General features: G+C 43.4%; 1 protein-coding gene across 1 annotated transcript; it reads right to left on the bottom strand.

The window, feature by feature from the left end:
- Positions 1-26,303, bottom strand: LOC135534869 (queuosine-tRNA galactosyltransferase-like; the record flags this gene model as incomplete). The annotated part of the gene is made up of 6 exons (XM_064961682.1): positions 1-146; positions 4,952-5,135; positions 12,218-12,292; positions 17,390-17,458; positions 19,762-19,897; positions 26,179-26,303. Coding segments are annotated over 6 exons (735 nt in total), but the record flags the coding sequence as incomplete, so codon positions are not given.

Here is a 26,303-nt window from a genome sequence, read left to right as displayed (position 1 = left end):
CTTCCTCTCCAGCTGCACTGGTCGCTGGTGTACTGCGTCGAGGCGACCCGACAGAGAAACACAGCCGCTACCCAGTGCGCTAAACTTGGCCACAGCATGGTTGACCAACCGCTCCTCCGCCACAGCATGGTCAGACCACGTCCCGCCTTTCAGTAACCACAACAATCCACCAATAAATCCTGCAAGTGACTATTTATTCACATCGTGGTCTCTGGAAAGAAGGTTACGGGTCCCCAAGAATCAACAGTTCTGTTTTGTACCGTAAAAGTTCCGTTTCATTTCGACAGGATGGAATATCCGTGTAAAACCGTTGGGAGCCCCCGGCAGTAGACTGGTGACTAACAGACAGGAGGAAGTCCTGACATTAATAACGAACTTCTGCTGCTGCCTGGGCTCCAGCTCCGCACACGTCACCCCGCCCAGACTCGTGCCAGCAGCTGACTCCTCCGCTTGAGTGACACGCTCCAAACCACGCCCCGAGCGGACGAACTTCTCGGTCTCGCTCTCTGTGTGTGTGTGTGTGTGTGCGTCTTAACGCGGACATGCACGGATGTTCTTGGCGCCACATCCCGATAGCTCTTATAAATATTAGTACGGCAGCACGCGCAGGTCTGAAGATAGCCTACATCAGCGTCGTGTTGCAGAGCAGTAAATATCCACTCACTCACACAAATATGCACACGCACAAATTCAAAACACCTTCACATAGCCCCCGCGGGTGAGAAGCAGTAACCACTTGCACCGATATATTTGAGTAATACAGATCAATAAACTCATGTGTAATTGCCTACAATGTGTATCTTAATTAAACGGCTTTGAGATAATATAGCTCATACGTGTAAGAAGCGTTTGCTTTATTTGTTTGTATACTAAATAGCCTATTAGTAACAGACATAGGACTAGATTGGAGGGCCCCGAAGTCTATATTCTGGAAACCAATGAGCGAAGCAGATTCCTGCGCTCTCCATCTGTTCTGACCCGACAGCTAGTCACACTAACCGCCCCCTTGGTTCTGGGGCGCTTTTCCCGTGAGAAAACAGTCAGAACGTCAACCGTGTAACCGACTTGTCACATTCCCTCCCCCTGACAGCTTCAGAAATGTAACACATTTAGGGAAATATCAACATGTACCACCTCCACACACACACACACACACACACACACACACACACACACACACACACACACACACACACACACACACACACACACACACTTATTATCTCTAACTCTATAGAAAGGTTTTAAACATGTAAAATAAATATATAGTCTGTGATCTATTATGGCTACAAACACATTTTAACATAATTATAACACCATTTTTATTTTATTTATCCTTTATTTAACTAGGCAAGTCAGTTAAGAACAAATTCTTATTTACAATGACGGCCTGCCGGGGAACAGTGGGTTAACTGCCTTGTTTAGGGGCAGAACGACAGATTTTTACCTTTTACCAGGGATTTGATCTTGCAACCTTTCAGTTACTAGTCCAACGCTCTAACTGCTAGGCTACCTTATAAACATATAGCACACTATAAACACTCTATAGCACACTATAAACACTCTATAGCACACTATAAACACTCTATAACACACTAACTAAAGTCAGAGATGCCTGAAGACTAGAGCTGCTCAAAGGCTGTAATCAGAGTCCTAAATGTAGCAGAGACACCCAGCCTCAAAGCCCCAAAGAGCAGCAGTCCAGATGTAGAAGTATAACATCAGCAGTTGTTGCTTTAGAGACACCAAGCCTCAAAGCCCCAAAGAGCAGCAGTCCAGACGTAGAAGTATAAGATCAGCAGTTGTTGCTTTAGAGGCACCCAGCCTCAAAACCCCAAAGAGCAGCAGTCCAGACGTAAAGTATAAGATCAGCAGTTGTTACTTTAGAGACACCCAGCCTCAAAACCCCAAAGAGCAGCAGTCCAGATGTAGAAGTATAAGATCAGCAGTTGTTGCTTTAGAGACACCCAGCCTCAAAACCCCAAAGAGCAGCAGTCCAGATGTAGAAGTATAAGATCAGCAGTTGTTGCTTTAGAGACACCCAGCCTCAAAACCCCAAAGAGCAGCAGTCCAGATGTAGAAGTATAAGATCAGCAGTTGTTGCTTTAGAGACACCCAGCCTCAAAACCCCAAAGAGCAGCAGTCCAGATGTAGAAGTATAACATCAGCAGTTTTTGCTCTTTACATTGTAGGCTGTACTTGACTTGGCAGCTTAAAGCATACAAGTAAACAGAATCTCTATAGACCCTGGTCAAAAGTAGTGCACTACCTAGGGTGCAATTTGGGAATGGAGCCTAAACCTACTTTAAGAGGAGTGACTGACTGGTCTGATGTGACCTTTGACCCACCGAGTCCTCCAACATCTTAAATAGTTACACACCACGACCCCTGACCTGGCCCACGGAGTACACACACACACACACAGACGCATACATACTTGCACAGAGCGAGAGAGAGACACACACGCACAGAGGGAGAGACACACACGCACAGAGAGACACAAACACACACACACAGAGACGCATACATACTTGCACAGAGAGAGAGAGACACACACAAGCACAGAGAGACGCGCACAGAGAGACAGACAGACACACACACACACACACACACACACACACACACACACACACACACACACACACACACACACACACACACACACACACACACACACAGAGCTATAGATCTCCTGTTATCCGTGCTGTCACCTGGCTCTTCTCAAACACCCTGACAGACAGAACGCTTCGGCTGTCCACAGAACCTTCTAGAATGGAACACACATTCCTTCCTCCCCCTCCCTCTCTCCTTCCTTCTCAACTCCCCCCTTCCTTCCCGCTTGTGAGCACACTTCTCTGTTGGGCACACACACCCCCACACTCTCGCATCTCTCTGAGGATTTCAACATTTGCCAATTTTAGGGTTTGAAAATAAACTGACACAAACCTAACAAAAAAGTAATAACATGGAGTTCTGAAGAATCAACTTCAAGTTTTACATTTTGTAGACTTTCAAAACATTCTTGATTGGAGCTGAAATCGGGGTCCAGTGTTCTGTTGTAACCCTGGTGATTTAGATATAAAGCCTCTTGTGAATCAGAGGATTTATCAGTGTTCTGTTGTAACCCTGGTGGTTTAGATTTAAAGCCTCTTGTGAATCAGAGGAATCAGTGTTCTGTTGTAACCCTGGTGATTTAGATATAAAGCCTCTTGTCAGAAATCAGTGTTCTGTTGTAAACCTGGTGATTTAGATATAAAGCCTCTAGTGAATCAGTGTTCTGTTGTAACCCTGGTGATTTAAATATAAAGCCTCTAGTGAGAATCAGTGTTCTGTTGTAACCCTGGTGATTTAGATATAAAGCCTCTAGTGAATCAGAGGAATCAGTGTTCTGTTGGAACCCTGGTGATTTAGATATAAAGCCTCTTGTGAATCAGTGTTCTGTTGTAACCCTGGTGATTTAGATTTAAAGCCTCTTGTGAATCAGTGTTCTGTTGTAACCCTGGTGATTTAGATATAAAGCCTCTAGTGAATCAGTGTTCTGTTGTAACCTGGTGATTTAGATTTAAAGCCTCTAGTGAATCAGTGTTCTGTTGGAACCCTGGTGATTTAGATATAAAGCCTCTTGTGAATCAGTGTTCTGTTGTAACCCTGGTGGTTTAGATTTAAAGCCTCTTGAATCAGAAATCAGTGTTCTGTTGTAACCCTGGTGATTTAGATATAAAGCCTCTAGTGAATCAGTGTTCTGTTGTAAACCTGGTGGTTTAGATTTAAAGCCTCTTGTGAATCAGTGTTCTGTTGTAACCCTGGTGATTTAAATATAAAGCCTCTAGTGAATCAGTGTTATGTTGTAACCCTGGTGATTTAGATTTAAAGCCTCTTGAATCAGAATCAGTGTTCTGTTGGAACCCTGGTGATTTAGATATAAAGCCTCTAGTGAATCAGTGTTCTGTTGTAACCTGGTGATTTAGATATAAAGCCTCTTGTGAATCAGTGTTCTGTTGTAACCCTGGTGATTTAGATATAAAGCCTCTAGTGAATCAGTGTTCTGTTGTAACCTGGTGATTTAGATATAAAGCCTCTAAATCAGAGGAATCAGTGTTCTGTTGTAACCCACGGGAGAGAGTGGACAGGTCAGGGGAGGGTTGTGTGTATTAAAGCCATGTGTTAGTAACTGGAATCAGTGTTCTGCTTGGGCTAACCCACTATGGTAACCATGATTTTCCCAGATTTTTTTGATTTTGTGTGAGTTTCTCCCTCTTTTGAATCAGAAAATGGGAGCGTTACTTTAAATCGCTCTGTGAATCAGTGTTCTGTTGTAAACCTGGTTGATTTAGATATCACTACCCTTGAATCCCATGTGTTCTAGCTGTGGTCAGAGTTCCAGGAGTTTCTGTTGAAATACCATAGCATTGGTGTGTAGGTGGTAGGTTTGTTTACCTTTAAAGTGAAACTCTCTGTGGGAATCCCTTACTGGCCATGTTCTGTTGTAACCCTGGTGATTTAGAGTGTGTGTGTCAGAAAGTACTCTAAAATGAATCAGTGTTCCTGAGGTTTTTATAGGAGACTTGTGATTTAGATGTGTGTGTATAGTGTGTAGTGAATCAGTGTTCTGTTGTAACCCTGTGTGATGTTAGATAGTGTGTATAGTGTCTAGTGAATCAGTGTTCTGTTGTAACCCTGTATAGTGATTTAGATATGTAAAGCCTCTAGTGTGTCAGTGTGTCTGTGTTAGTGAATACTGTGTGTATAGTGTGTATAATAGTGTGTGTATAGTGTATAGTGTGGACAGTGTATAGTGTATAGTGTGTGTGTGTTGTAGAGAGAGACTGGACAACAACATATTTCTGGAAAGTCGAACATGATTGGAAACGTTTGTATTTGTGATTTATCTCCAGATCAACATGGACATGCTGCCACACATATTACACTAACTAGACAGCAGGCAGGGTACACCAGATGACTGTCATGGTCCATCTATCCTTCTCAGCATCAACCCTCAAACACTCAATCACCATCTTCTGTCTCTCCATCCCATCGTCTCTACATCTCAGAGTGTTAGTTGAAGTGGTTAGTCCAGCTCCTTCTTCAAGATGGAGAGACTTCAGGTTTTCCTCAAACACTCCTCCGGTCATGTCCTGGGAGACGAAATGACAGAACATGAAAAGAGTCAGAGTGAGGAGGAGATGCTGGTCATCGCTCTAATTATCACCATCCCATTTCAGTCTCATACTTCCTGTCTGTAGGTGAGGTCACTTCCTGTTTTGCGTTATCTCTGGCATCTGATTGGTCAACAGTGAAAGAGATAAGGACCAGGGCTGGGGCCAAATCCAATTCATTTCATGTCAATTCAGAAAGTAAACCGAATTAAATTCCAGATGTTCATTGAACATTGAATTTAAATGGCTTAAACCCAATCCTGTACTTGTAACATATGGGTGTGTTTAACAATTAATCACTGTGATTGGCCCAGGTGTGTGTGTGTAGTTGTGTGTGTGTGTGTGTGCGTCTGCTGAATATGTTTGTGTGTCATTGAAATACGTCTGCTGAATATGTTTTGTGTGTTGTGTGTGTATGTTTGTGTGTGTGTGCGTGTGTGTCTGCTGAATATGTGTGTGTGTGTGTGTGTGTCTGCTGAATGTGTGTGTGTGTGTCTGCTGAATGTGAATGTGTGTGTGTGTGTGTGTGTGTGTGTGTGTGTGTGTGTGTGTGTGTGTGTGTGTGTGTGTGTGTGTGTGTGAGAGTTGAGTCAGGTCCCAGTGTCCTCTGACTGAATAATCACTGATTCCCATAATTGGCCAATTAGAAGCTCTGGGAGGCAGGGCCAGTTGATTAGCTGTCTGCAGCTCATAATTAGATAAACACAACATTAACTGTCTATCTGCCTGGGCTGGCCAACAGAGTGTGTGTGTAGTGTGTGTGTGTGTTTTTCTAAACCCAGTGGCAATTCAAATCCCCAGTGTGTCACCAAATAACTTTTAGGAAGTGTGTAACTGTTGAATATATTTATAGTACACCCTGTGTTGTTATATATATAGTGTGTGTGTAGTGTATATTTATATTAGACCCTGTCTGGTTGTTATAGTTTATATGTATAGTGTGTTGTATAGTGTATAGATTTATATTGTGTCTGGTTGTTATATAGTGATATACACCCTGTGGTTGTTATATATTTATATTACACCCTGTCTGTGTATATATTTATATTAGACCCTGTCTGGTTGTTACTAAGGCTTTATAACTGTTGAATATATTTATATTATATGTCTGGTTGTTATGTATTTATATTATACCCTGTCTGGTTGTTATATATTTATATTAAACCCTGTCTGGTTGTTATATATTTATATTGTACCCTGTCTGTTGTTATATATTTATATTATACTCTGTCTAGTTGTTATATATTTATATTAGACCCTGTGACTGTTATATATTTATATTACACCCTGTCTGGTTCATATATTTATATTAGACCCTCTGGTTGTTAAAGGCTTTATAACTGTTGAATATATTTATATTATACCCTGTCTTTGTTATATTTTGATTTATCCCTGTCTGGTTGTTATATATTTATATTAGACCCTGTCTGGTTGTTACATATATTATATTAGACCCTGTCTGGTTGTTATATATTTATATTACACCCTGTCTGGTTGTTATATATCCATATATCCCTGTCTCTAAGGCATAACTGTTGAATATATTTATATTATACCCTGTCTGGTTGTTATATATTTATACCCCCCCCCCGTCCTTGTTATATATTTATCCCTGTCTGTCTCTACATCTCAGAGTGTTAGTTGTTATATATTTATATTATACCCTGTCTGGTTGTTAGTCCATAACTCCTTCTTCAAGATGTCTGAGTTGTTACAGGTTTATAACTCAAATATTTATATTACACCCTCTGGTTGTTATATATTTATATTACACCCTGTCTGGTTGTCTCTCCATCCCTGTCTGTTGTTATATATTTATATTAGTGTTAGTTGATATATTTATATTATACCCTCCTTCTTAAGATTTATATTAGACCCTGTCTGGTTTTATATATTTATATTATACCCTGTCTGGTTGTTATATATTTATATTAGACCCTGTCTGGTTGTTATATATTTATATTACCCCTGTCTGGTTGTTATATATTTATATTACACCCTGTCTGGTTGTTATATATTTATATTATACCCTGTGGTAGTTATATATTTATATTAGACCCTGTCTTTGTTATATATTTATAGACACCCTGTCTGGTTCGCTCTATTTATATTACACCCTGTCTGGTTGTTATATAGTCCTGTCTGGTTGTTATATATTTATATTACACCCTGTCTGGTTGTTATTTGATAATATTAGTCTGGTGTTATATATTTATATTATATGTCTGGTCATATATTTAATTATACCCTGTCTGGTTGTTAATATTTATATTACACCCTGTCTGGTTGTTATATATTTATATTACACCCTGTCTGTTGGTATATAGTTATATTATACCCTGTCTGGTTGTTATTATCTATATGTCTGGTTGTTATATTGTCTGGTTGTTATATATTTATATTACACCCTGTCATTTTGTTATATATTTATATTAGACCCTGTCTAGTTAACCCTGTCTGTTGTTATATATTTATATTATACCCTGTCTGGTTGTTATATATTTATATTAGACATTTTGTCTGGTTGTTATATATTTATATTATACCCTGTCTGGTTGTTATATATTTATATTACAATATATTTATATTAAACCCTATCTGTGTTATATTGAACATTTATATATTAGATGTCTGGTTGTTATATATTTATATTAGACCCTGTCTGGTATATATTTATATTATATGTCTGGTTGTTAATATTTATATTAGACCCTGTCTGGTTGTTATAACATGTTATATTTATATTATACCCTGTGATTGTTATATATTTATATTAGACCCTGTCTGGTTGTTATATTTATTTATGTATATTTATATTAGACCCTGTCTGTGTTATATATTTATATTACACCCTGTCTGGTTGTTATATATTTATATTACACCCTGTCTGGTTATTTACTAATTTATAACTGTTGAATATATTTATATGTACCCTGTCTGGTTGTTATATATTTATATTAGACCCTGTCTGTTGTTATATATTTATATTAGACCCTGTCTGGTGTTATATATTTATATTAGACCCTGTCTGGTTGTTATATATTTATATTATACCCTGTCTGGTCTGGCTTTATAACTGTTAATATTTATATTACACCCTGTCTGGTTGTTACTAAGGCTTTATAACTGTTGAATATATTTATATTACACCCTGTCTGGTTGTTATATATTTATATTACACCCTGTCTGGTTGTTATATATTTATATTAACCCTGTCTGCAGTTATATATTTATATAAACCCTGTCTGGTTGTTATATTTATATTATACCTGTCTGTTGTTATATATTTATATTAGACCCTGTCTGGTTGTTATATATTTATATTATACCCTGTCTGGTTGTTATATATTTATATTAGACCCTGTCTGGTTGTTATATATTTATATTACACCCTGTCTGTGTTGTCTGTCTGATATATTTATATTATACCCTGTCTGGTTGTTATATATTTATATTAGACCCTGTCTGGTTGTTATATAATATTACACCCTGTCTGGTTGTTATATTTTATATTACACCCTGTCTGGTTGTTATATAGTTATATTATACCCTGTCTGGTTGTTATATATTTATATTACACCCTGTCTGGTTGTTATATATATTATATATTATACCCTGTCTGGTTGTTATATATTTATATTAGACCCTGTCTGGTTGTTATATATTTATATTATACCCTGTCTGGTTGTTATATATTTATATTAACCCTGTCTGGTTGTTATATATTTATATTACACCCTGTCTGGTTGTTATATAGTTATATTATACCCTGTCTGGTTGTTATATATTTATGTTACACCCTGTCTTTATATATTTATATTACACCCTGTCTGGTTGTTATATATTTATATTACACCCTGTCTGGTTGTTATATATTTATATTACACCCTGTCTGGTTGTTATATATTTATATTACACCTGTCTGGTTGTTATATATTTATATTACACCCTGTCTGGTTGTTATATATTTATATACACCCTGTCTGGTTGTTATATATTTATATTAGACCCTGTCTGGTTGTTACTAAGGCTTTATAACTGTTGAATATATTTATATTATACCCTGTCTGGTTGTTATGTATTTATATTATACCCTGTCTGGTTGTTATATATTTATATTAAACCCTGTCTGAATATATTTATATTGTACCCTGTCTGGTTGTTATATATTTATATTATACTCTGTCTGGTTGTTATATATTTATATTAGACCCTGTCTGGTTGTTATATATTTATATTACACCCTGTCTGGTTGTTATATATTTATATTAGACCCTGTCTGGTTGTTATATATTTATATATTTATATTATACCCTGTCTGGTTGTTATATATTTATATTAGACCCTGTCTGGTTGTTATATATTTATATTAGACCCTGTCTGGTTGTTATATATTTATATTAGACCCTGTCTGGTTGTTATATATTTATATTACACCCTGTCTGGTTGTTATATATTTATATTAGACCCTGTCTGGTTGTTACTAAGGCTTTATAACTGTTGAATATATTTATATTATACCCTGTCTGGTTGTTATATATTTATATTAGACCCTGTCTGGTTGTTATATATTTATATTATACCCTGTCTGGTTGTTATATATTTATATTAGACCCTGTCTGGTTGTTATATATTTATATTATACCCTGTCTGGTTGTTATATTTATAACTGTTGAATATATTTATACACCCTGTCTGGTTGTTACTAAGGCTTTATAACTAATATATTTATATTACACCCTGTCTGGTTGTTATATATTTATATTACACCCTGTCTGGTTGTTATATATTTATATAAACCCTGTCTATTGTTATATATTTATATTATACCCTGTCTGGTTGTTATATATTTATATTATACCCTGTCTGGTTGTTATATATTTATATTAGACCCTGTCTGGTTGTTATATATTTATATTATACCCTGTCTGGTTGTTATATATTTATATTAGACCCTGTCTGGTTGTTATATATTTATATTACACCCTGTCTGGTTGTTATATATTTATATTACACCCTGTCTGGTTGTTATATATTTATATTAGACCCTGTCTGGTTGTTATATATTTATATTAGACCCTGTCTGGTTGTTATATATTTATATTAAACCCTGTCTGGTTGTTATATATATATATTATACCCTGTCTGGTTGTTATATAGTTATATTATACCCTGTCTGGTTGTTATATATTTATATTACACCCTGTCTGGTTGTTATATATATATATTATACCCTGTCTGGTTGTTATATATTTATATTAGACCCTGTCTGGTTGTTATATATTTATATTAGACCCTGTCTGGTTGTTATATATTTATATTATACCCTGTCTGGTTGTTATATATTTATATTATACCCTGTCTGGTTGTTATATATTTATATTACACCCTGTCTGGTTGTTATATATTTATATTACACCCTGTCTGGTTGTTATATAGTTATATTAGACCCTGTCTGGTTGTTATATATTTATATTAGACCCTGTCTGGTTGTTATATTTATAACTTTATGTATATATATTATACCCTGTCTGGTTGTTATATATTTATATTATACCCTGTCTGGTTGTTATATAGTTATATTATACCCTGTCTGGTTGTTATATATTTATATTAAACCCTGTCTGGTTGTTATATATTTATATTACACCCTGTCTGGTTGTTATATATTTATATTAGACCCTGTCTGGTTGTTATATATATATATTATACCCTGTCTGGTTGTTATATATTTATATTATACCCTGTCTGGTTGTTATATATTTATATTATACCCTGTCTGGTTGTTATATATTTATATTACACCCTGTCTGGTTGTTATATAGTTATATTATACCCTGTCTGGTTGTTATATAGTTATATTAGACCCTGTCTGGTTGTTATATATTTATATTAGACCCTGTCTGGTTGTTACTAAGGCTTTATAACTGTTATATATATATTATACCCTGTCTGGTTGTTATATATTTATATTAGACCCTGTCTGGTTGTTATATATTTATATTACACCCTGTCTGGTTGTTATATATTTATATTAGACCCTGTCTGGTTGTTATATATTTATATTATACCCTGTCTGGTTGTTATATATTTATATTACACCCTGCCTGGTTGTTATATATTTATATTAGACCCTGTCTGGTTGTTATATAGTTATATTATACCCTGTCTGGTTGTTATATATTTATATTATACCCTGTCTGGTTGTTATATATTTATATTATACCCTGTCTGGTTGTTATATATTTATATTAGACCCTGTCTGGTTGTTATATATTTATATTACACCCTGTCTGGTTGTTATATATTTATATTATACCCTGTCTGGTTGTTATATATTTATATTATACGCTGTCTGGTTGTTATATATTTATATTATACCCTGTCTGGTTGTTATATATTTATATTATACCCTGTCTGGTTGTTATATATTTATATTACACCCTGATTATACCCTGTCTGGTTGTTATATATTTATATTACACCCTGTCTGGTTGTTATATATACCCTGTCTGGTTGTTATATATTTATATTATACCCTGTCTGGTTGTTATATATTTATATTATACCCTGTTTGGTTGTTATATATTTATATTACACCCTGTCTGGTTGTTATATATTTATATTATACCCTGTCTGGTTGTTATATATTTATATTATACACTGTCTGGTTGTTACTGAGGCTTTATAACTGTTATATAGTTATTGAGGCAAAACGCTGGTTAAAGAGGGTGTGAGTGAAGGTGAGCGCCAAAGTATCAGTGAGGTTCATGGTAAAAAGATTGTGCTGCAGTCAAAGATCAGCAGGCTGTGTGTGTGTACGTGTGTGTGTGTGTACGTGTGTTTGTGTACGCGTGTGTGTGTGTGCATGTGTGTGTTTGTACGTGTGTGTGTGTGTACATGTGTGTGTGTGTGTGCATGTGTGTGTGTGTATGTGTGTGTGTGTGTGTTTGTGTGTGTGTGCCAGGGCACACGCCCTGTCATTATACCATTAGCGTTACCGACCTGTGGAGTGTCTGGAACAACGAACAACAGGACACACAGTGTGTTTCTCTACTCACCAGCTTGACACAGATGATGTAGGGTGGAGAGGCATCTCTGTAGTGCAGTACAGGGATCTGAGGCTTGGGCCTCTCCTGGGAGGAAGACAGGAGGAACAATGAGGAGAGGAAAAGGACACATAATAACATGGTTATGACTTCTCCTTCTATGGTAGCTTAGCTCAGGATCTGACATCTATGGTAGCTTAGCTCCAGGATCTGATCTGACATCTATGGTAGTTTGGCTCCAGAGTGTTGTGGTATCTATGTTAGCTTAGCTCCAGGATCTGTGGTAGCTCCAGGATCTGATCTGACATCTATGGTAGCTGCTCCAGGATCTGATCTGACATCTATGGTAGCTTAGCTCCAGGATCTGGTAGCTTAGCTCCAGGATCTGATCTGACATCTATGGTAGCTTAGCTCCAGGATCTGATCTGACATCTATGGTAGCTTAGCTCCAGGATCTGATCAGACATCTATGGTAGCTTAGCTCCAGGATCTGATCTGACATCTATGGTAGTTTGGCTCCAGAGTGTTGTGGTATCTATGTTAGCTTAGCTCCAGGATCTGATCTGACATCTATGGTAGCTGCTCCAGGATCTGATCTGACATCTATGGTGTTTGGCTCCAGAGTGTTGTGGTATCTATGTTAGCTTAGCTCCAGGATCTGATCTGACATCTATGGTAGTTTAGCTCCAGGATCTGATCTGACATCTATGGTAGCTTAGCTCCAGGATCTGATCTGACATCTATGGTAGCTTAGCTCCAGGATCTGATCTGACATCTATGGAGCTTAGCTCCAGGATCTGATCAGACATCTATGGTAGCTTAGCTCCAGGATCTGATCTGACATCTGATGGTAGTTTGGCTCCAGAGTGTTGTGGTATCTATGTTAGCTTAGCTCCAGGATCTGATCTGATCTATGGTAGCTTAGCTCCAGGATCTGATCTGACATCTATGGTAGCTTAGCTCCAGGATCAGACATCTATGGTAACAGGATCTGATCTGAGTAGAGAGTGTTGTGGTATCTATGTTAGCTTCTGACATCTATGCTCCAGGATCTGATCTGACATCTATGGTAGCTTCTGGTTCTATGGTAGTTTGGATCTGATCTGATGACTGTCTCCTTCTATGTTAGCTTAGCTCCAGGATCTGATCTGACATCTATGGTAGCTTAGCTCCAGGATCTGATCTGACATCTATGGTAGTTTGGCTCCAGAGTGTTGTGGTATCTATGTTAGCTTAGCTCCAGGATCTGATCTGACATCTATGGTAGCTTAGCTCCAGGATCTGATCTGACATCTATGGTAGTTTGGCTCCAGAGTGTTGTGGTATCTATGTTAGCTTAGCTCCAGGATCTGATCTGACATCTATGGTAGCTTAGCTCCAGGATCTGATCTGACATCTATGGTAGTTTGGCTCCAGAGTGTTGTGGTATCTATGGTAGCTTAGCTCCAGGATCTGATCTGACATCTATGGTAGTTTGGTTCTAGAGTGTTGTGGTATCTATGGTAGTTTGGCTCCAGAGTGTATCTGATCTGACATCTATGGTAGTTTGGTTCTAGAGTGTTGTGGTATCTATGGTTCTAGAGTGTTGTGGTATCTAGGTAGTTTGGCTCCAGAGTGTTGTGGTTTCTATGGTAGTTTGGCTCCAGAGAGTGTTGTGGTATCTATGGTAGTTTGGCTCCAGAGTGTTGTGGTATCGATGGTAGTTTGGCTCCAGAGTGTTGTGGTATCGATGGTAGTTTGGCTCCAGAGTGTTGTGGTATCTATGGTAGCTTGGTTCTAGAGTGTTGTGGTATCTATGGTAGTTTGGCTCCAGGATCTGATCTGACATCTATGGTAGTTTGGTTCTAGAGTGTTGTGGTATCTATGGTAGTTTGGTTCTAGAGTGTTGTGGTATCTATGGTAGCTTAGAGGATCTGATCTGACATCTATGGTAGTTTGGTTCTAGAGTGTTGTGGTATCTATGGTAGTTTGGCTCCATCTATCTGACATCTATGGTAGTTTGGCTCCAGAGTGTTGTGGTATCTATGGTAGTTTGGTTCTAGAGTGTTGTGGTATCTATGGTAGTTTGGCTCCAGAGTGTTGTGGTATCGATGGTAGTTTGGCTCCAGAGTGTTGTGGTATCTATGGTAGCTTGGTTCTAGAGTGTTGTGGTATCTATGGTAGTTTGGCTCCAGGATCTGATCTGACATCTATGGTAGTTTGGCTCTAGAGTGTTGTGGTATCTATGGTAGTTTGGTTCTAGAGTGTTGTGGTATCTATGGTAGTTTGGCTCCAGAGTGTTGTGGTATCTGGTATTTGGCTCCAGAGTGTTGTGGTATCTATGGTAGTTTGGTTCTAGAGTGTTGTGGTATCTATGGTAGTTTGGCTCCAGGATCTATGATTTGGCTCCAGAGTGTTGTGGTATCTATGGTAGTTTGGCTCCAGAGTGATGTGGTATCTATGGTAGTTTGGTTCTAGAGTGTTGTGGTATCTATGGTAGTTTGGCTCCAGAGTGTTGTGGTATCTATGGTAGTTTGGCTCCAGAGTGTTGTGGTATCTATGGTAGTTTGGTTCTAGAGTGTTGTGGTATCTATGGTTCTAGAGTGTTGTGGTATCTATGGTAGTTTGGCTCCAGAGTGTTGTGGTATCTATGGTAGTTTGGCTCCAGAGTGTTGTGGTATCGATGGTAGTTTGGCTCCAGAGTGTTGTGGTATTGTTACGTTCCCCAGTTTGTGTTATAGTTTGTTTATTTGCATGTGTTTATTTCAGGAAATGGCCTCCTGAAATCCCTCAAGCAGCTGATTGGTCGACTCCATGGCTAATTGGAGAGCTGACCCCGCCCCCTCGTCAAGACACAGCTGTCTCCAGTTACACATTCATTCTGAAGCTATATAAAAGCCAGTGTTCTGTTCAGGAGGTCATTGCTGGGAGGTCATTGCAGAGAGATTGAATGTGATAGAGAATCATTGCTGAGAGAGGAGGCTGATGGCTGTGGATAATTTAAGTTAGTTGTTGGTAGCAGTTGATATGTTCAGTGAGTTTGTTGCTCAGATAGAGCTTATTTGATGTCCTTTGTTTCTTAGTTTGCTTGAGAAAGTATTTGTTCTCCTGTTTCATTTGTTCCCAGGGGGAAGGGGAAGGCACCTAGGGAGTGCTTAGGCAAGAGGCCTGCGGGCATACATACAGTGCCTTGCGAAAAGTATTCGGCCTCCTTGAACTTTGCGACCTTTGCCACATTTCAGGCTTCAAACATAAAGAGATAAAACTGTATTTTTTGTGAAGAATCAACAACAAGTGGGACACAATCATGAAGTGGAACGACATTTATTGGATATTTCAAACTTTTTTAACAAATCAAAAACTGAAAAATTGTCCGTGCAAAATTATTCAGCCCCTTTACTTTCAGTGCAGCAAACTCGCTCCAGAAGTTCAGTGAGGATCTCTGAATGATCCAATGTTGACCTAAATGACTAATGATGATAAATACAATCCACCTGTGTGTAATCAAGTCTCTGTATAAATGCACCTGCACTGTGATAGTCTCAGAGGTCCATTAAAGCGCAGAGAGCATCATGAAGATCAAGGAACACACCAGGCAGGTCAGAGATACTGTTGTGAAGAAGTTTAAAGCCGGATTTGGATACAAAAAGATTTCCCAAGCTTTAAACATCCCAAGGAGCACTGTGCAAGCGATAATATTGAAATGGAAGGAGTATCAGACCACTGCAAATCTACCAAGACCTGGCCGTCCCTCTAAACTTTCAGCTCATACAAGGAGAAGACTGATCAGAGATGCAGCCAAGAGGCCCATGATCACTCTGGATGAACTGCAGAGATCTACAGCTGAGGTGGGAGACTCTGTCCATAGGACAACAATCAGTCGTATATTGCACAAATCTGGCCTTTATGGAAGAGTGGCAAGAAGAAAGCAATTTCTTAAAGATATCCATAAAAAGTGTTGTTTAAAGTTTGCCACAAGCCACCTGGGAGACAAACCAAACATGTGGAAGAAGGTGCTCTGATCAGATGAAACCAAAATTGAACTTTTTGGCAACAATGCAAAACGTTATGTTTGGCGTAAAAAGCAACACAGCTCATCACCCTGAACACACCATCTCCACTGTCAAACATGGTGGTGGCAGCATCATGGTTTGGGCCTGCTTTTCTTCAGCAGGGACAGGGAAGATGGTTAAAATTGATGGGAAGATGGATGGAGCCAAATACAGGACCATTCTGGAAGAAACCTGACGGAGTCTGCAAAAGACCTGAGATTGGGACCGAGATTTGTCTTCCAACAAGACAATGATCCAAAACATAAAGCAAAATCTACAATGGAATGGTTCAAAAATAAACATATCCAGGTGTTAGAATGGCGAAGTCAAAGTCCAGACCTGAATCCAATCGAGAATCTGCTCTCCATCCAACCTCACTGAGCTCGAGCTGTTTTGCAAGGAGGAATGGGAAAGAATTTCAGTCTCTCGATGTGCAAAACTGATAGAGACATACCCCAAGCGACTTACAGCTGTAATCGCAGCAAAAGGTGGCGCTACAAAGTATTAACTTAAGGGGGCTGAATAATTTTGCACGCCCAATTTTTCAGTTTTTGACTGTTAAAAAAGTTTGAAATATCCAATAAATGTCGTTCCACTTCATGATTGTGTCCCACTTGTTGTTGATTCTTCACAAAAAAATACAGTTTTATATCTTTATGTTTGAAGCCTGAAATGTGGCAAAAGGTCGCAAAGTTCAAGGGGCAGAATACTTTCGCAAGGCACTGTATACCCGTAGCATATTCACTGTCTAGGCACAATAGGTAAGACCTGGATGGACCACCCCCTGTATTTTGGTTAGGGCACCAGGTGGTGCTAAATTAGGTAAGTAGTGGTGGGCAGGTTAGATAGGAGAGGGGGCTTTGAGATTTACTTTCTTTGCTTTGGTTCCGTCCAGCCCCTTTTCCCCATATTACCGTGTGAAGGAATAAAGTCCTGGTAAACGGTACCACATTCTGTCTGTTGTCATCCTTACTCACGCCTACAGTCCATACCTCTTTCACTTCACAGAGAGTTGAATTGTAGCAGGGGGTTGCGTTCCCTCTTCATAGAGGCGTGCGTAACAGGTATCTATGGTAGTTTGGTTTTAGAGTGTTGTGGTATCTATGGTTCTAGAGTGTTGTGGTATCTATGGTTCTAGAGTGTAGGGTCTCACCTTGGACTCCTCATAGGTGTAGAAGCCTTTCTTGATCTTATTCACATCCACGTCGCAGAACGCTCGAACCTGAGCAACACACACACACACACCGCTGTTTGTAAATGTATGTACACACACTATTAAGGTCAACATCTGTTGTTCTGCCCCTGAGCAAGGCAGTGAAACCCACTGTTCCCCGGGTGCTGAAGACGTGATGTCGATTAAGGCAGCCCCACACCTGGTGTATCAGTCAGTGTAACAGTAGATTGTGATCCACGACCCATTATGACCAGTTGGGACCAGCTGGCTCCTCCTACAGCTCCATGTTGTCATGACAGATCAGAGGACACAGCTCCATGTTGTCATGACGGATCAGAGGACACAGGATAAACAGCTCCATGTTGTCATGATGGATCAGAGGACACAGGATAAACAGCTCCATGTTGTCATGACGGATCAGAGGACACAGCTCCATGTTGTCATGACGGATCAGAGGACAGGATAAACAGCTCCATGTTGTCATGATGGATCAGAGGACACAGGATAAACAGCTCCATGTTGTCATGACGGATCAGAGGACACAGGATAAACAGCTCCATGTTGTCATGATGGATCAGAGGACACAGGATAAACAGCTCTGTGTTGTCATGACGGATCAGAGGACAGCTCCATGTTGTCATGACGGATCAGAGGACAGGATAAACAGCTCCATGTTGTCATGATGGATCAGAGGACAGCTCCATGTTGTCATGATGGATCAGAGGACACAAGATAAACAGCTCCATGTTGTCATGACGGATCAGAGGACACAAACAAGATAAACAGCTCCATTTTGTCATGATGGATCAGAGGACAGCTCCATGTTGTCATGACGGATCAGAGGACACAGCTCCATGTTGTCATGACGGATCAGAGGACACAAGATAAACAGCTCCATGTTGTCATGACAGATCAGAGGACAGCTCCATGTTGTCATGACGGATCAGAGGACACAGCTCCATGTTGTCATGATGGATCAGAGGACACAGCTCCATGTTGTCATGATGGATCAGAGGACACAGGTTGTCATGACGGATCAACACAGCTCCATGTTGTCATGATGGATCAGAGGACACGGGATAAACAGCTCCATGTTGTCATGACGGATCAGAGGACACAGGATAAACAGCTCCATGTTGTCATGACGGATCAGAGGACACAGCTCCATGTTGTCATGATGGATCAGAGGACAGGATAAACAGCTCCATGTTGTCATGACGGATCAGAGGACACGGGATAAACAGCTCCATGTTGTCATGATGGATCAGAGGACACGAGATAAACAGCTCCATGTTGTCATGATGGATCAGAGGACACGGATAAACAGCTCCATGTTGTCATGATAGATCAGAGGACACAAGATAAACAGCTCCATGTTGTCATGACGGATCAGAGGACACAAGATAAACAGCTCCATGTTGTCATGACGGATCAGAGGACACAAGATAAACTCCATGTTGTCATGACGGATCAGAGGACACAGCTCCATGTTGTCATGACGGATCAGAGGACACAGCTCCATGTTGTCATGATGGATCAGAGGACACATAAACAGCTCCATGTTGTCATGATGGATCAGAGGACAGGGATAAACAGCTCTGTGTTGTCATGACGGATCAGAGGACAGCTCCATGTTGTCATGATGGATCAGAGGACACGGGATAAACAGCTCCATGTTGTCATGACGGATCAGAGGACAGCTCCATCCATGTTGTCATGACGGATCAGAGGACACAGGATAAACAGCTCTGTGTTGTCATGACGGATCAGAGGACACAGCTCCATGTTGTCATGATGGATCAGAGGACACAAGATAAACAGCTCCATGTTGTCATGATGGATCAGAGGACACGGGATAAACAGCTCCATGTTGTCATGATGGATCAGAGGATACCGGATAAACAGCTCCATGTTGTCATGATGGATCAGAGGACACATAAACAGCTCCATGTTGTCATGATGGATCAGAGGACACAGCTCCATGTTGTCATGATGGATCAGAGGACACAGGATAAACAGCTCCATGTTGTCATGATGGATCAGGGATCCATGTTGTCATGACGGATCATGATAAACAGCTCCATGTTGTCATGATGGATCAGAGGACACATGATAAACAGCTCCATGTTGTCATGATGGATCAGAGGACACAGAATAAAGGATCATTGAACCTGCAAACAGATCTAAGGTCAGCACTGTGTTCTGGGGAGGAGGGTCACCTGATCCTACCAATCAGAGAGTACTGACTGTGGAAGATGCAACCTAATTGGCTATGGAGTTTGTTAACCTCTCCTGATTGGCTAGCAAGTGTTGCATAACCTTTTGCCATTGGCTGTTGAAAAGGTACATACCTTCTTCTGACTGAAGGAACTGAGGCAGCGGTATAGTTTCCGGCCCTGTTTCCCAGCATTCCATATGGTGAAGGATTCCCATTGGTTGATAACTCTCTCCTGGAGGAAGGCCACACGGAGGTTCCAAATGGTTTCCCTGGAGACCGGAGGACAGAGGAGGAGTTAGACATGGACCACACACACACACACCTAGAACAACAGCCTGATAGTTATCATATGGAGACATTAGTGAGCTCTTCTCTGATGTGATGGTTTGACTAAAACACTGGGCCTCCATGACAAACAACCCTAATCCACCACCATAAACCATGGTTCTAGTCAAACACACACACAAATATGTACACACACGCACATATTCACACACATCAATTAAACACATACACACACACCAAATACACTGTGCATGGGTGGTCCCCATATTGCTTCCTTTAGCAGTTTCACTGATGCTTTGATTTAGGGGGACCTAGATTAACACATAGAAATATATACACGCAGTGTGGACACACACACACACACACACACACACACACACACACACACGATATGTACTCGTAGAGGGATTGACTCAGAAGTGTGACGTGTCTGGAGAGTTAAGATGGTAGAAAAGAGAGACGGAGAGAGAGTTAAGTGAGAGATAACAGAAGGAGCTGGAAATAAGACTGATAGACAAATAGAAAGAGAAAGGAGAGGGAGGAGAGAGGGAGGAGAGAGGGAAGGAGGGAGGAGAGAGGGAAGAGAGGGAGGAGAGGGGAGAGAGGAGAGGGAGGAGAGAGGGAGGAGAGGGAAGAGAGGAAAGGGAGGGAAGAGGGGAGGGAGAGAGGGAATAAAGAGAGAGGGAAAGAGGGGGAAGAGAGGGAGGAGAGAGGGAAGAGAGAGGGGGAGGAGAAGGGAAGAGAAGAGAGGAGAAGAGAGGGAGGAGAGAGGGAAGGAGAGAGAGGAAGAGAGAGGGAAGAGAGGGAGGAGAGAGGGAAGAGAGATTGAAGAGAGAGGGAGGGAGAGAGGGGGAAGAGAGGGAAGAGAGAGGGAGGAGAGAGGGGAAGAGAGGGAGGAGAGAGGGAAGGAGAGAGGGAGGGAGAGAGAGAAGGGGAGGAGAGAGGGAGGAGAGAGGGAAGAGAGAGGAAGAGGGAGAGAGGGATTAGGGAGAGAGAGGGAAGGAGAGAGGGAGGAGAGAGGGAGGAGAGAGGGAGGAGAGAGGGAGGAAAGAGAGGGGAGGAGGAGAGAGGGAAGAGAGAGGGAAGAGAGAGGGAAGAGAGGGAGGAGAGAGGGAAGAAAGAGGGAAGAAAGAGAGGGAAGAGAGATTGAAGAGAGGGAGGGGGGAAGAGAGAGGGAAGAGAGAGGAAAGGGAAGAGAGAGGAGGAAGAGAGGGAGGGAGAGAGAGGAGGAGAGGAAGAGGGAGAGGAGAGGGGAAGAGAGAGGGAGGAAGAGAGGGAAGAGAGAGGGAGGAGGGAGGAGAGAGGGGAGGAGAGAGGGAGGAGAGGGAGGAGAGAGGGAGAGAGGGAGGAGGAGGGAAGAGAGAGGGAAGGGAGAGAGGGAGGGAGAGAGGAAGAGAGGGAAGAGAGAGGGAGGAGAGAGGGAAGAGAGAGGGAAGAGAGAGGGAAGAAGAGAGAGGAGGAAGAGAGGGAAGAGAGGGAAGAGAGAGGGAAGAGGAGATTGAGGAGAGAGAGGGAAGAGAAAGGGGGAGGAGAGAGGAAGAGAGAGGAAGAGAGGGAAGAGAGGGAGGAAGAAGAGAGGAGAGAGGGAAGAGAAGGAGAGGAGAGGGAGGGAGAGGGAAGAGAGGGAGGAGAGAGGGAAGAGAGGGAAGAGGGAAGAGAGGGAGGAGAGGGAAGAGAGAGGAAGGAGAGAGAGGGAGGGAGAGAGGGAAGAGAGAGGGAGGAGAGAGGGAGAGGGAGAGAGAGGAGAGAGGGAAGAGAGAAGAGGGAAGAGGAGAGAGGGAGGAGAGGGGAAGAGAGAGGAAGAGAGAGGGAAGAGAGAGAGGGGAGGGAGAGAGGGAGGAGAGAGGGAAGAGGGGGAAGAGAGAGGGAGAGGGAAGAGAGAGGGAGGAGAGGGAGAGGGAAGAGGGAAGAGAGGGAAGAGAGAGGGGAAGAGGGAGGGAGGGATGAGAGGGAGGAGAGAAGGGAGGAAGAGAGGGAGGAGAGAGGGGGAGGAGAGAGGGAAGAGAGAGGGAGGAGAGAGAGAGGAAGAGGGAGAGAGAGAGGGAAGAGAGGGAGGAGAGAGGGAAGAGAGGGAGGAGAGAGGGAGGAGAGAGAGGAAGAGAGGAAGAAGAGAGGGAGGAGAGAGGGACTAATAGACAAATAGAGAGAGGAAGAGAGAGGGAAGAGAGAGGAGGAGAGAGGGAAGAGAGAGGGAGGGAAGAGAGGGAGGAGAGGGAAGAGAGGGAGGAGAGGGAGGGAGGGAAGAGAGGGAGGAGAGAGGGAAGAGAGAGGGAAGAGAGGGGAGGAGAGAGGAAGAGGAGAGAGGGGAAGAGAGAGGGAGGAGAGATTGAAGAGAGAGGGAGGAGAGGGAGGAGAGAGGGAAGAGGGAAGAGAGAGGGAGAGAGAGGGAAGAGAGGGAGGAGAGAGGGAAGAGGGAAGAGGGAAGAGAGAGAGGAGAGAGAGGGAAGAGAGAGGGAGGAGAGAGGGGAAGAGAGAGAGGAGAGAGAGGGAAGGAGGAGAGGAAGAGAGAGAAAAAGAGGGGAGGAGAGAGGAGAGAAAGAGAGAGGGAAGAGAGAGGGAAGAGAGGGAAGAGAGGAAGAGAGAGGGGGGAGGAGAGAGGAGAGAGAGAGGAGAGAGAGGGAGGGAGAGAGGGAAGGAGAGGGAAGAGAGAGGGAGGAGAGAGGAAGAGGGGAGAGAGGGAAGAGAGAGGGAGGAGAGAGGGAAGAGGGAGGAGAGGGGAGGAGAGAGGGAAGAGAGAGGGAAGGAAGAGAGATTGAAGAGAGAGGGAAGAGAAAGGGAGGAGAGGGAGGGAAGAGAGAGGGAAGAGAGAGAGAGAAGAGAGGGAGGAGAGGGGAGAGAGGGAAGAGGGAGGGGAGAGAGAGGGAAGAGAGAGGGAGGACAGAGGGAAGAGAGAGGGAAGAGAGGAAGAGAGGGAGGAGAGAGGGAAAGGAGAGGGAGGAGAGAGGGAAGAGAGGGAGGACAGAGGGAAGAGAGAGGGAAGAGAGAGGGAGGAGAGAGGGAAGAGAGAGGGAGGAGAGGGAAGAGAGGGAGGGAGAGGGAGAGAGGGAAAGAGAGAGGAGGAGAGAGGGAAGAGAGAGAGGAGGAGAGAGGGAAGAGAGAGGGAAGAGAGAGGGAGGAGAGAGGGAGGAGAGAGGGAAGAGAGATTGGGAGAGAGAGAGGGAAGAGAGGAAAGAGAGAGAAGAAGAGAGAGAGAGAAGAGAAGAGATTGAGGAGAGAGGGAAGAGAGGAAGAGAGAGAAGAGAGAGGGAGAGAGGAGGGAAGAGAGAGGGAAGAGAGGGGAGAGAGGGAAGAGAGAGGGAGGAGAGAGGGAAGAGAGGGAGAGGGAGAGAGGGAGGAGAGAGGGAAGAGGAGAGAGAAGAGAGAGGGAAGAGAGGGAAAGAGAGAAGAGAGAGAGGGAGGAAGAGAGGGAAGAGAGGAGGAGAGGAGGGAGGAGGAGGGAGATTGAAGAGAGAAGGGAGGAGAGAGGGAGAGAGAGAAGAGAGAGGGAGGAGAGAGGGAAGAGAGATTGAAGAGAGAGGGAGGAGAGAGGGAGGAGAGAGGGAAGAGGGAGGAGAGAGGGAAGAGAGGGAGGAAAGAGAGATTGAAGAGAGAGGGAAGAGAAAGGGAGGAGAGAGGGAAGAGAGGGAGGAGAGAGGGAAGAGAGGGGAGGAGAGAGGGAAGAGAGAGGGAGGAGAGAGGGAAGAGAGGGGAGGAGAGAGGGAAGAGAAGAGAGGGAAGAGAGAGGGAAGAGAGGGAAGAGAGAGGGAGGAGAGGGAAGAGAGAGGGAGGAGAGAGGGAATGAGAGGGAGGAGAGGGAAGAGAGAGGGAGGAGAGAGGGAGGAAGAGGAGAGAGGAAGAGAGGGAAGAGAGAGGGAGGAGAGAGAGGGAAGAGAGATTGAAGAGAGAGGAAGGAGGAGGAAAGGAGAAGAAAGAGAGAGGGAAGAGAGAGGGAGAGAGAGGAGGGAGAGAGGGAAGAGAGAGAGGAGGAGAGAGGGAAGAGAGAGGGAGGAGAGAGGGAAGAGAGAGGGAGGAGAGATTGAAGAGAGGGAGGAGAGAGGGGAGGAGGAGGAGGGAAGAGAGAGAGGAAGAGAGGGAAGAGAGGGAAGAGAGAGGGAGGAGAGAGGGAAGAGAGAGGGAAGAGGGAAGAGAGGGAGGGAGGAGAGAGGGAGGAGAGAGGGAAGAGAGGGAGGGAGAGAGGGAGGAGAGGGAAGAGAGGGAGGAAGGGAGAGAGAGGGAAGAGAGAGGGAAGAGAGGAAAGGGAAGAGAGAGAAGAAGAGAGAGGGAAGAGAGAGAAGGAGAGAGAGAGGGAGGAGAGAGGGAGGGAGAGAGGGAAGAGAGGGGAGGAGAGAGGGAAGAGAGGGAAGAGAGAGGGAAGAGAGGGAAGAGAGAGGAAGAGAGAGGGAGGAGAGAGGGAGGAGGGAGGGAGGGAGAGGGGAAGAGAGAGGGAAGAGAGAGGGAAGAGAGAGGGAGGAGAGAGGGAAGAGAGGGAGGAAAGAGGGAAGAGATAACAGAAGGAGCTGGAAGAAGAGGGAAGAGAAAGGGAAGAGAGAGGGAAGAGAGAGGGAGGAGAGAGGGAAGAGAGAGGGAAGAGTGAGGGAGGAGAGAGGGAGGAGAGGGAAGAGAGAGGGGAAGGAGAGAGGGAAGAGAGGAGGAGAGGGAGAGGAAGAGGAGAGAGGGAAGAGAGAGGAAGAGAGGGAAGAGAGAGAAGAGAAGGGAAGAGGGAAGAGAGAGGGAAGAGAGAGGGAGGAGAGAGGGAGAGAGAGGGAGGGGAGAGAGGGAAGAGAGAGGGAGGAGAGAGGGAAGAAGAGAGGAGGGAGGGAGAGATTGAAGAGAGGAAGAGGAGGAGAGAGGGAAGAGAGAGGGAGGAGAGAGGGAAGAGAGAGGGAGGGAGAGATTGAAGAGAGAGGGAGAAGAGAGGGAGGAGAGAGGGAAGAGAGAGGGAAGAAGAGAGGGAAGAGAGGGAAGAGAGAGGGAGGAGAGAGGAAGAGAGAGGGAAGAGAGAGGGAGGAGAGGGAGGAGAGAGGGAAGAGGGAGGAGAGAGGGAGGAGAGAGGGAAGAGAGGGAGGAAAGAGAGATTGAAGAGAGAGGGAAGAGAAAGGGAGGAGAGAGGGAAGAGAGAGGGAAGAGAGAGGGAAGAGAGAGGAAGAGAGAGGGAAGAGAGAGGGAGGAGAGAGGGAAGAGAGAGGGAGGAGAGAGGGAAGAGAGGGAAGAGAGAGGAAGAGAGAGGGAAGAGAGAGGGAAGAGAGAGGGAGGAGAGAGGGAGGAGGAGAAGGAGGGAAGGAAGAGAGGAAAGAGAGGGAGAGGAGAGAGGGAAGAGAGAGGAGGAGAGAGGGAAGAGAGGGAGGAAAGAGGGGAAGAGAGAGAGAAGAGAGAGGGAAGAGAAAGGGAAGAGAGAGAGAGGAAGAGAGGGAGGAGAGAGGGAAGAGAGAGGGAAGAGTGAGGGAGGAGAGAGGGAGGAGAGAGGAGGGGAGAGAGGGAGGAGAGGAGGGGAGGAGAGATTGAAGAGAGAGGGAAGAAGAGAGAGAAGAAAGAGATTGAAGAGAGATTGAAGAGAGAGGAAGAGAGGGAGGAGAGGAGAGAGGGAGGGAGAGAGGGAGGACAGAGAGGAGGGAAGAGAGGGAAGAGAGAGGGAGGAGAGAGGGAAGAGAGATTGAAGAGAGAGGGAAGAGGGAGAGGGAAGAGAGAGGAAAGAGAGGAAGAGAGAGGGAAGAGAGAGGGAAGAGAGAGGGAAGGGAGAGAGGGAAGAGAGGGAGAGAGGGAAGAGAGAGGGAGGAGAGAGGGAAGAGAGAGGGAGAGAGAGGGAAGAGAGAGGCAGGAGAGAGGGAGGAGAGGATGATTTGTAAAGGGAGTAGATGGTGACAGCGCATCAACAAGGTTAGATATATGATTGACAGATGGAAGGAAGGAGTGATAACAGGAAGGGAGGGGATGAGAGTGAGGAGGTTATGAGGGAAGGGAAGGAGGTCTTCCCTGTCAGAGTATTTACAGAAACAGGCTTTCCGCTACGCGTGTCCTACATGTGTGTGTCGCTATAGAGGTTGGAAAGGGCAACACACACACACACACACACACACACACACACACACACACACACACACACACACACACACACACACACACACACACACACACAACACAAGGCTAGGGAATTCCATAGGTGAGTGTGTGTGTGTCCAAGGATGAGGCTCAGGAAGGGGTCAGCTGGACAGCTGTGTGTAGCTGGAGGACATGTTTTGTGTGTGTGTGTGTGTGTGTGTGTAAGCGTGGCTGTGTGTGCATGTCTTACTCCAGGACAGAGTGTGTAGCAGCTTGTTGATGGTAGCGGTAGACTAGTAAACACTGGTCCACTCTGACCACACCTCCTCCCTGACCAACACTCTGATAGAACCACAACAGATCCTCTGGAACTCC

This window comes from Oncorhynchus masou, unplaced genomic scaffold (genome assembly GCF_036934945.1).
Source record: "Oncorhynchus masou masou isolate Uvic2021 unplaced genomic scaffold, UVic_Omas_1.1 unplaced_scaffold_4055, whole genome shotgun sequence".
NCBI lineage: Eukaryota > Metazoa > Chordata > Actinopteri > Salmoniformes > Salmonidae > Oncorhynchus > Oncorhynchus masou.
This window is presented reverse-complemented; position numbering and strand designations above follow the sequence as displayed.